The following is a 12,135-nucleotide window of genomic DNA, read 5'->3' on the forward strand; positions in this document are numbered from 1 at the left end:
GACACCCCTATGTTAAATTCCCATAGAGGCAGGCAGATTTTTATTTTTTAGGATACTATGCATCCTGATAAAGTTCCCTTGGCCTTTGGAATTAAAATAGCCCCACATCATCACATAGCCTTCACCATACCTAAAGATTGGCATGGTTTTATTTCAGTTAGCCTAATAGTGTCACGGGGCGATTGAGCGAGAGACGAGGATTCAAGTGCAGAGGAGATTTAATTAACAAACACAGACAAAAATACAGAAACCTCAGAACTCAGATAATCAACAGACAGGAACATCAAAGACAGGTAACTCGGACAACGAACCAGCACAAGTAATCAGATAACAAGATGGGAGGGGCTAGACAATAGACAGGAGAGCACATGGCACAAAACAACAAACACCCATGTGCAGCACAAGACAGAACAGACACGTGACATTACCCCCTCCTTAAGGAGCGGCTACCAGACGCTCCACTAGGGACGGGAGGGACAGACCAGGGCGGGACGGGAGGGACGGGGGGCCAGGTCCAAGAAGGGAAACAGAAACAGGGGGTAACAGACTCAAAGGGGCCAGGGTGACACAGACAGTCCATCTGGTGGCCGGGGCGAAACAAGCAGTACGTCGGGTGGCCGGGGCGAAGCGAACAGACCGTCGGGCGGCCGGGGCGAAGCGAACGGTCCATCCGGCGGCCAGGGCGGAGACTTTCCCTCGGGCGGCCAGGGCGGAGACTTTCCCTCGGGCGGCCAGGGCGGAGACTTTCCCTCGGGCGGCCAGGGCGGAGACTTTCCCTCGGGCGGCCAGGGCGGAGACTTTCCCTCGGGCGGCCAGGGCGGAGACTTTCCCTCGGGCGGCCAGGGCGGAGACTTTCCCTCGGGCGGCCAGGGCGGAGACTTTCCCTCGGGCGGCCAGGGCGGAGACTTTCCCTCGGGCGGCCAGGGCGGAGACTTTCCCTCGGGCGGCCAGGGCGGAGACTTTCCCTCGGGCGGCCAGGGCGGAGACTTTCCCTCGGGCGGCCAGGGCGGAGACTTTCCCTCGGGCGGCCAGGGCGGAGACTTTCCCTCGGGCGGCCAGGGCGGAGACTTTCCCTCGGGCGGCCAGGGCGGAGACTTTCCCTCGGGCGGCCAGGGCGGAGACTTTCCCTCGGGCGGCCAGGGCGGAGACTTTCCCTCGGGCGGCCAGGGCGGAGACTTTCCCTCGGGCGGCCAGGGCGGAGACTTTCCCTCGGGCGGCCAGGGCGGAGACGACCCCTCGGGCGGCCAGGGCGGAGACGACCAGGAACTGGAACTGGCGCCACCGGCTCAGGCACTGGAACTGGCGCCACCGGCTCAGGCACTGGAACTGGCGCCACCGGCTCAGGCACTGGAACTGGCGCCACCGGCTCAGGCACTGGAACTGGCGCCACCGGCTCAGGCACTGGAACTGGCGCCACCGGCTCAGGCACTGGAACTGGCGCCACCGGCTCAGGCACTGGAACTGGCGCCACCGGCTCAGGCACTGGAACTGGCGCCACCGGCTCAGGCACTGGAACTGGCGCCACCGGCTCAGGCACTGGAACTGGCGCCACCGGCTCAGGCACTGGAACTGGCGCCACCGGCTCAGGCACTGGAACTGGCGCCACCGGCTCAGGAACTGGAACTGGCGCCACCGGCTCAGGCACTGGAACTGGCGCCACCGGCTCAGGCACTGGAACTGGCGCCACCGGCTCAGGCACTGGAACTGGCGCCACCGGCTCAGGCACTGGAACTGGCGCCACCGGCTCAGGCACTGGAACTGGCGCCACCGGCTCAGGCACTGGAACTGGCGCCACCGGCTCAGGCACTGGAACTGGCGCCACCGGCTCAGGGACTGGAACTGGCACCACCGGCTCAGGCACTGGAACTGGCACCACCGGCTCAGGCACTGGAACTGGCACCACCGGCTCAGGCACTGGAACTGGCACCACCGGTTCAGGCACTGGAACTGGCACCACCGGCTCAGGCACTGGAACTGGCACCACCGGCTCCGGCTCAGGAACAGACACTGGCTCAGGCTCAGGAACAGGAACAGACACCACCGGCTCAGGCTCAGGAACTGGCACCACCGGCTCAGGCACTGGGACTGGCACCACAGGCTCAGGCACTGGAACTGGCACCACAGGCTCCGGTTCAGACACAGACAAAGACACAGACAAAGACACAGACAAAGACACAGACAAAGACACAGACACAGACAAAGACACAGACAAAGACACAGACACAGACACAGACACTGGCTCCGGCTCAGGAACAGACACTGGCTCAGGCTCAGGAACAGGAACAGACACCACCGGCTCAGGCTCAGGAACAGACACCACCGGCTCAGGCTCAGGTGGAACAGACACCACCGGCTCAGGCTCAGGAACAGACACCACCGGCTCAGGCTCAGGAACAGACACAGGCTCGACGGCGGCCATCTTGTCAGAGGACACAGGCTCGACAGGTGTGACGTGGACACTCTCGGCGGCGGCCATCTTGTCAGGGGACACAGGCTCGGCAGACGTGACGTGAACACTCGCGGCGGCGGCCATCTTGTCCGAAGACACAGGCTCGGCAGGCGTGACGTGAACAGGCTCGGCGGCGGCCATCTTGTCCGAAGACACAGGCTCGGCAGGCGTGACGTGAACAGTCTCTGTAGCGGCCATCTTGTCCGAAGACACAGGCCCGGCAGACGTGACGTGAACAGACTCGGCGGCGGCCATCTTGTCCGAAGACACAGGCTCGGCAGGCACCACCGGAACTGGGACCACCGGAACAATTATGGAGGGAACCCTTCTCCTCCTCCTGTGTCTTGAGACCACCGGAATTGGGACCACCGGACTCGGGACCACCGGAACTGGGACCACCGGAACTGGGACCACCGGAATAGTCACAGAGGAGGTCTTCCTTCTCCTCCTCCGTCTCCGGACCGCCGGACCACCTCCTCCGATCTGATCACCGTCTGACATGGTGCTCTCCTCCTCCAAAGTCCTCTGAACACATCTGGAGAAATATTCAAATAGGGAAATGGAATTTCCCTTCTCCTCCTCTGAAAAAAAAATCTCGCTCCGCTGAATCCACATTTTGGCTGGTTCGTTCTGTCACGGGGCGATTGAGCGAGAGACGAGGATTCAAGTGCAGAGGAGATTTAATTAACAAACACAGACAAAAATACAGAAAACTCAGAACTCAGATAATCAACAGACAGGAACATCAAAGACAGGTAACTCGGACAACGAACCAGCACAAGACTACAAACACAAGGAGGCTAAATAGGGGAACAACAAAGGAGGGTAACGAGACAGACAGGTGGGACAAATTAACCAATAATCAGATAACAAGATGGGAGGGGCTAGACAATAGACAGGAGAGCACATGGCACAAAACAACAAACACCCATGTGCAGCACAAGACAGAACAGACACGTGACAAATAGCTGGTTTGATTTGCATTGAGAGATGATCTTATGGAAAGTACCCCATGCCAATCTCTAGGTATGGTGAAGGCTATGTGATGATGTGGGGCTATTTTAATTTCAGGATGCATAGTATCCTAAAAAAAAAAAAAAAATCTGCCTGCCTCTATGGGAATTTAACATAGGGGTGTCCAAACTTATGCACCCTGTATTTTAAGGAAGAACATTTATTTATTTACGATACATTATTCATTCACAAAGAAAATTGGTGTCCTTAAAGGTTGGATTTTTCCTATTTTTTTTTAATTAAGGCATTAAGTTCAATTTCCAAAAGATGATTTTTTATTCCTCTTTTTAGTCAACTTTAGCATGGGTGTCTAAACTTACAGTATGCATAGCACTGTATACACATACATATATACATATATATACATACACATACACACAAGCATACATATGCATATATATACACATACATACATACACACACACACACACACATATATATATATATATATATATATATATATATATATATATATATATATACAGTATAACTTGCTATTTGAGCAAATGGGAACAAAAAAATATATATATTTAATATTCTCTCATTCACCGCTATATTTTTGAGCAAAAGGTTGTTTTTTTTTTTTTTACCACCGAGGGCCGGTGGTCTACGAAATTTCCCGGTAGATTTTTTGGTCCCACTCCGTCCCTGACTACATGTAACGTGTAACAATGCCTCTGTAAAATGTAAAAAGTGTTACCTAGAGTTTTTATTAGCCTAGATTTATGTATATATTTTATAGCTAAACATTTTATATACACATTTGGCTAATGATTGTTCGCTGAAGTAGTGTTTTTGTAGTTGGAATATATAAAAAATAAGTACCAACTCAAACTAGAATCTTTTGTAGAATTTTTAAACTTTTTGATACATCAATATAGAAGAATGTTTAAATCACTTTAGAAGGAAGCAAAGACGTTACTGGTCCAACTTCTCCCTCTTTTTAAAGTGTGGAAAAGGGAAAAGAAGTTCAAAGATCGAGACTCCAGCAACACCTGTAGTAGGCCTATATGCAACAACTTTATTGAAGATTTTTTAATACTAAAGGTCTTAAGCTGCCTAGTGGACAAAAACAGTTAGTGCTCTTTTAAAATTTACAAAGCATACAGACAGTAATAATGATTCTTTTTGTTTTTATCTTCAGTTTGATGTCAGTTTTGTCAAGTTTGGTTCTTTATAGAGGTGAAAAAATTGTTGAATTTTAAGAGCTAAAGTGAAGCATGACACTCTCTATCTCTCTGTCTCTCTCTCACACACACACACACACTCACTCTCTCTCACACACACTCACTCTCTCTTTGTCTCTCTCTCTCACACACACTCACTCACTCTCACACACTCCCCCCCCAATTTTGGTTGTAGTTCCACCAGAGTTTTATTGGGGTCGATCGCCCATGAGTGCAAAATGAATGGGAGTCTATGGTGCTAGACGGCTAAATTTGTCTCTTTCACCCGATTGCCATTGAGAAATCTCAGATTTGATTGTAGGTTTTGCAAGTTCAACATGGGTTATAGGTCGAAAGTTGAATGAACGAGTACTTACTGTATGTCCTTTCGATTTCTTACAGGTTGAGTTGTTGTTGCCCATAACACGCTAGCATTCTGCTAATGAAGGCTGATTGGTCAGTGAAAGAGTGACTACGACCAGAACAACCCCTTGATGGCATCGTGGCATCCGAAGCGGGACCAGAAACAAACAAAACAAAAACTCTTCTAGCACATGTGTTTACCTGTGTCAGCTATGTTGTCGATGCCTCGAGAGAAAAGAAAGTACAGAGCGCGAAAAGCACCAAAGTGACTGAAGGATTGCCGTAAAGCAGTATCTCTGGTCGTACGATGTGTATGACGTCATTGACACTTTAAAAGACTTTTTAAAGCAAATAAGTGACTCTAAAAAAATCTAACACCCAGCAATGTGTAATTTCTTTGCATCTCCTTTCGAATACAATATTCAAATTACTAGACAAAAAATTATATCCTGAGAAAAGTGGATTTTGATTGGTATAGCGCCATAGACCTCCATTCATTCTGCACTCGTCCTGTGAGCGCCCTCATATGGAACCAGAGTGGAACTGCAAGCAGTTCAGAAGCCGGAAGTTTACTGAGAGTGGAAGTTCTCCCCTTATTAGACATTCTCTGGTATAGCCCTATATATAAACATATCAAGATGCTGTATATTCCCTGGTTGCTAGGTTTTTATTCAGACATAATTAGTTACTTTTTGTCAAAGTTGAGTTTATGTTGATTTAGTATCAGTTTTTCATTACAGTCGAATCATTTTGTTATTCATACGAGTGCCGATCAGCCCTATACGCACACTACAGCTACACCATTAGCATGCATATGAAATATTACATAAAAAAAAAAACTGGACACTGGGCTTCAACACGGAAATGCACTGTGACGCTATGGGAATGTATGAGAATCGAGTCAGCCGAGCTGCTATATGTAACTGATTCTGAACGAACTCGTCTTTGAAATGAACGTTTTCTAACACATTTTTAGTTAATAAAATGTTAACACAATAGTACATTATAGGGGAAGCCGAGCTTCCCTTGGCCTGGAAATCCAGACCTAAATCTAAAAGATTAAAGGGGGGGTGAATTGCTGTTTCATGCATACTGAGTTTTTTACACTGTTAAAGAGTTGGATTCCCATGCTAAACATGGACAAAGTTTCAAAAGTTAAGTTGTACGTTTGAAGGAGTATTTTTGTTCCAAAAATACTCCTTCCGGTTTGTCACAAGTTTCGGAAAGTTTTTTTCGAGTATGGCTCTGTCTTACGTAAGATAGAGCGGAATTTCCTTATATGGGTCCTAAGGGCACTTCTCCGCGGCCGCGCGCGCACTCGCAGACCAGAGAGAGAAGAGAGCGAAAGCAGTACGTTACCTCAAAGCGCTCTGCTCGGCTTTAGGGTAGTCAATGTCACCAAAGAAGTGGGTTTTTGGTTGGCAGGGCAAGACAACCCTGCACAGATTCCCAAAGAACCCAGCGTTAAGGGAATAGTGGATGGAGTTTGTTTTTTCGAAGCATCAACGGAGGTTGTGCACGACTCTTTGTTCCCTGCATTTCGACGATGATTGTTTTATAAACAAAGCCCAGATCGACTTATTTGCAGATCGTCTAATGCTTAAGGATCGAGCAGTCACGGTGAGTAAACTACTTCAAATGTCTCTCTGTGTTGTTGTTAGATCAGTTAGCACAGCTATAGCACACCGCCCACACGGCCCGCCCCCAGCCGCTCGGTTTTTTCCGGAAAGACTCGGTACAGCCAATCTTTAACTTATAAATATAATAAAACTAAAGACGTTTTGGAGATATGAAGGATGCAATACTACTCTATAGGTACTCAAGATTAACAGGAGATTGAGTGAAAATGAGCATTTCACCCCCCCTTTAATGGTCTGGTGTCGGTCAATGAAAATCGGCCAGCTCGAGGGGCGGCACCAAGCATGCATTTGAAAATCTCACTGCACGCAATTGGATAACACTACGACCAATCACAACAATAAAGCCCATATGCTACCAGCGGAGCTACCTGGTAGATTAGAATTCTTACTGTATCCGGTCGGCAAAACAGCAAAAACGTCCTTCTTGCAAAGGAACGATTCTAGCGCCGTCTTCTGTTCCTCTTTTAGGGAAAAAGCCAAGTCTAACTCGTTCATTGTAGCGGCCAAAGCCATTTCAAACAACTGCTATGTTTACTAATGACTTCGACGTCACAGCGCTGTCGTCATATGTTTAGCTCGCCTCTGGCCCGCCCATATCAGATAACCCGATGTGATTGGTGCAGCTCAGATCGAGGGGCATATTTAATGAGCTCCATTGCTCGACGCCAGAGTAACTCACTGAGCAAATTCAACTTGTGCTCTCGCGAGAACTCTGGATTACCAGGGTAAGCTTCCCTTGCAGTCTTAAAGAAATCCCCACTGGTGTGTGTTCATTCCACACTACATTAGTGCTCTAGTACCAGGCCTTCATTCAAATCTGAATCTCTGTGGGCTTTAAGAGGTTTCAGCCCTGTTGCTCAGAGGTCTTTAAAAAGAGGAAGGTCTGCTTTAAGTCTGTGTTGTGTGATCAAACAACCTCTGGTGTTTTCTTTGTGGTTTTCCTTGTGTGAATGAATCACAATAGCCGCTTTCCGACCGGAGGAACCTTTTCACAGTTCCTAGAACTATTGGCTATAGTACCCGGATGTCGGCGTGTTCGCACCGCAGGAACTAGGAACGATTTTAGTTCTAGGAACTCCATTTGTAGGAACTAATTTAGGTCCTACTTCAGAGTAGGGTCTAAACCAGCACTATAGGAACTATCCGTGACGTTAGTGTTCACTGATTGACCGAACGCACGCGGAACACCAGCACCTGCCATTTTTAAAACAGCTAGAATGTAAACACACAGATTATAGCCTATATATTTACTCCATAAACTAACTATACAAACATGGAAAACAGTGATAGATGGGTCTCTAAACCTTAAATGCTGAAGAGAAAATCCAACGCAACTTTGAGGGGACCAAGCCAAACATGATTAAGTAGGCTAATAACCTTTTTTCATATAATGTCTACTTTCTATAACAGTTCTATCTAATAACATGTTAAACAGTACTGTTAGACAGAACGCTAACTAATAAACACAGAGAATGCGACCATTGTTTGCTCTGGCGTTCTCAGCGCCGCCAAAATAAAGGTCTGTTGCGCCGTCAAAATAAAAGTCACCGTGTTTGCCAGTTCCTATGGCCTCCTACCAGTTCCTATGGCCACTTGGCCAGTGCGAACGCAAACAGCAAAACCGAGTTTGGGGGAGAGTAGTTCTTAGAACTGTTTAGAAGTGGACAGTTCCTAGAACTAAGTTCCTAGAACTACTTGGTCGGAAAGCGGCTTTTGTCTCGTACTTTGTTTTTTTTCTCACTGTTCTGTGTATGAACCTGGAACCATTCATCTTCACACTCCGGCTCTAAAATGCATATCTCCTCTCGTCTCCTCTGCAGATTTCCCCTCTTAATGGTCCTTGCCTAGTTATTTCTTTTTTTTTTATGCTGTAACAAAATGATGTGTTGTTCCATTTGTTCATTTCTAAATACAACTTTTAAAGGGGTCATATAATGCCATTTTTGTACAAGCTAATATTATTCTTTAGGGTATAAATAAAAAGTTTGTAATATACTTTAATTAAAAATTCTCATTAGTATTGTAAGAAAACACTCATTTTACCTGGTCAAAAACAGCTCTGTTTTCAGCACGGCGTTTAAGTGCATGCGTCTTTAAAGGAACACTTCGACTTTTTGGGACTTTAGCTTATTCACCATATCCCCCAGAGTTAGATAAGTCCATACATACCTTTTTCATCTCCGTGCGTGCTGTAAGTCTGTTTGACGCACCCACCGCTAGCCTAGCTTAGCACAAAGACTGGATGTAAATGGCTACAGCTAGCATACTAATCCCAATAAGTGACAAAATAACGCCATTTTCATTTGTATAGTCACAGTGTGTACAAATTAAAAGGACATATGAGACACTCTGAGAAAATAGTTCCCAGTATTTAAACGTTTAAAAAATGGCTGTGTCATATGACCTTGTTATTTGTACACACTGTGACTATACAAATCACAACATGTAAATAGGAAAATGTTGCCATTATTTTGTCAAGTGCAGCAGGAACACGAATAGTTGGTGTTAACAAAATCCTATTTTCAGGAACAGCTTCTTAGCAAAACCAGCTTTACTGACCCTCATTTGTAAAGCTGTCTGGTGTGAAATGATTCGCGCAAACATGAAAGCATGGACGTTGATCGTGGGGAATCCCCGCGAGGGAATCCCCGCATCAATGCTTTGGGAATATTCCATCAAAACATCAAAATGACTGCTGTGTTCCTTATTACACCCAAGAACAGAACGCCACAATCGCTTAGACGCCATTCTTCTCCAGCATATCAATGCACTATGATGACAGACAGCTCGCTCACGAGCGAGGGCGGTTCTGTGTTGAAACGCTGCTGTCAATCACAATCGTGAGAGGGGCGTCGATTTTGTGACATCACAAAATCGAACGGCTTGATTTCAGAGAGTGTAGAACATATATGGAGATTAAAAAAAAAAAACACTGGATGGATTTTTATCATTTTGTGATGGTTGTGCACAGGCACTGCCAACACACATTTCAGTACAATCAACTTGTAAAAGTGCATGTACCATTATATGACCCCTTTAAAGCCTGTTTTGTAATTGTATTGTCAGTCATTGTATTCAGTCTTGCCCAGAAGATTACAACTCAAAAATGTGTAATGGTAAAAATTACGACAAATCTTTCATATTTGCATAGTGTCTTATCTGACTGCCATGTGGTGCAGCGGTTTGAGCGTGCTTGTTGGCTCCTAAGCATCGCGCCAGCCTCAGGATCTCCCACTGTTTTACTGCCTGATACTCCGATTGACACGCTGGAGCGAAAAGCAGACGAAGTGTCTTCACTACATCGATTTGTTTGTTTTATAGGCTATTTTATTTCATTTTATTTACAGAATATTACAGAATATCAACATTTAAGGATGAGGTCTTTGAATTTGCATCAGTGAGAACTGCAAAACAAACAAAAAACTTGTTCAGGCAAAGAACAAAATTTTATTTTAATAATTAAAATTAATAGAAATTAGTGCATGGGGTTTTACCAATCTGTGACTCTACCAGTGGCCGTTAAAAAATCAACAATGGTACGGCAAATCCAACACAAATGGACTCATATACTGAATTTAGAGTGTGAAATTGACAGCATTTTAATGATTAATCAAAAATATTAAAATAAAAGAGAGGACACGGCAATATTTTATACTTAGTTGTTTGCCAGTTTTTCACACAAACATCTAATGCGAAAGATGGGAGCTATAGGACATTAATTACTTGGCTGACACAACTGTAATTTCTACATAGACCTTTATCAGAATATCGATCACAAGTAGCCTAATAATAATGATCTACAATAACAACAATTTGCAAAAAAATGAAAAAAATAAAAATAAAATAAAATAAAATAAATTCAAATAGATAAGCCTAGGCTATAAAACAAACAAACTGATGTAGTGAGGAATCTTCGTATGCTTTTCCCTTCAGTAAAGTATCAGGCAGTAAAAGTGAGAGATTATAGCAACTTTCACAGTTCCTAGAACTATTGGCTGAAGTACCCGGATATTCCTGCGGTGCGAACATGCCGACTAGGAACGATTTTAGTTCTAGGAACTCCATTTGGAGGAACTAATTTAGCTCCTACTTCAGAGTAGGGTCTAAACCAGCACTATAGGAACTACTCGTGACGTTAGTGTACGCTGACCGAACGCACGCAAAACACCAGCACCTGCCAACAGTTATGTAAACACACAGATTATATATTTACTCCAGAAACTAACTATACAAACATGCAAAACAGTGATAGATGGGCCTCTAAACCTTTATTCTGAAGAGAAATAAAGTTAAAGTTTTAAACATATATATAAAATAACCTCTCTCACACACTCACCGTGTCATAAATGGGTTCACAGACATGTTCGAGAAGGTTATCTGTTTGGGTGATCAGTGTAAGATGGAGGTCTCTTAAAGAGTATGTTGGGAAATGGAGGAAGTTCCAGTACTATGTCTTTGTGAAGATTCTACAGCTTCTATATTATCAGAGTCTATACATTATTTTCTCAACACATTCTCACTAACAACTTGTCTGGATGCTTTGTCAGGACTGCTTGGTGTCACTTTTTAACACCCTGGGACCCCTTCAGTGTTCAAAAACTATTAAAAACTCTCAGTCTCTCTCACATACACACCAGCAAGGATGATTCTTACTGATCCACTTACTTGAGTTTGTCCAGTGTGCAGTCTGGATACTTCATTGTATCAGAGAGCAGCTTCAGTCCTGATTCTCCTGGGTGATTGTAGCTCAGATCCAGCTCTCTCAGGTGTGAAGGGTTTGAACTCAGAGCTGAAGCCAGAGCAGCACAACCTTCTTCTGTCACCATACAGCCAGATAATCTACAACAACAGTAAGTGTTCATGTCAGTGAATCAATTATCACCTAACGAAACTTCCCAATTCACATAATTAACGGAATGCATAGCTGATATAAAAAATTGGATGACTCGTAATTTCCTACATCTAAATTCTGAAAAAACAGAGATTCTAATTATTGAACAAAATACTTCCTCACGTAATAACCTAGAATACTGTCTAACACTTGATGGCTGCTCTGTCAAGTCTTCGTCGTCGGTTAGGAACCTGGGTGTGCTCTTTGATACCAATCTTTCATTTGAAAGTCACGCATAGTGTCTGTATAACCACATTTTTCCATCTTAAAAATATATCTAAATTACGCCATATGCTCTCATTGACAAATGCGGAACAATTAGTTCATGCGTTCATGACCTCAAGGCTAGATTATTGTAATGCTCTACTGGGTGGTTGCCCTGCACGCTTAATAAACAAATTACAGCTGGTCCAAAACGCAGCAGCTCGAGTTCTTACCAGAACCAGGAAGTATGACCATATTAGCCCGGTTCTGTCAACACTGCATGGCTGCCTATTAAACATCGCATAAATTTTAAAATATTGCTGATTACTTACAAAGCACTAAATGGTTTAGCTCTGCAGTACTTGAGCGAGCTCTTAACGCATTATAGTCCTTCACGTCTATTGCGAT

The 12,135-nt window shown here is 45.1% G+C and overlaps 1 protein-coding gene across 1 annotated transcript in view; it reads right to left on the minus strand.

Annotated features, from left to right (window-relative positions):
- LOC308696495 (NLR family CARD domain-containing protein 3-like) overlaps positions 1-12,135 on the minus strand; it is a gene marked incomplete at its 5' end in the record, with an annotated part of 137,565 nt that overhangs the window by 67,778 nt on the left and 57,652 nt on the right. Inside the window, one exon of the mRNA XM_081375259.1 lies at positions 11,259-11,471. Within this exon, the coding sequence (XP_081231385.1) occupies positions 11,294-11,471 (178 nt within the window). The 3' untranslated portion in view covers positions 11,259-11,293. The remainder of the gene's footprint in view (positions 1-11,258; positions 11,472-12,135) is intronic.

The sequence above is a fragment of the Scardinius erythrophthalmus genome (genome assembly GCF_964197995.2).
Source record: "Scardinius erythrophthalmus genome assembly, chromosome: 1".
In the NCBI taxonomy this organism is placed as follows: Eukaryota; Metazoa; Chordata; class Actinopteri; order Cypriniformes; family Leuciscidae; genus Scardinius; species Scardinius erythrophthalmus.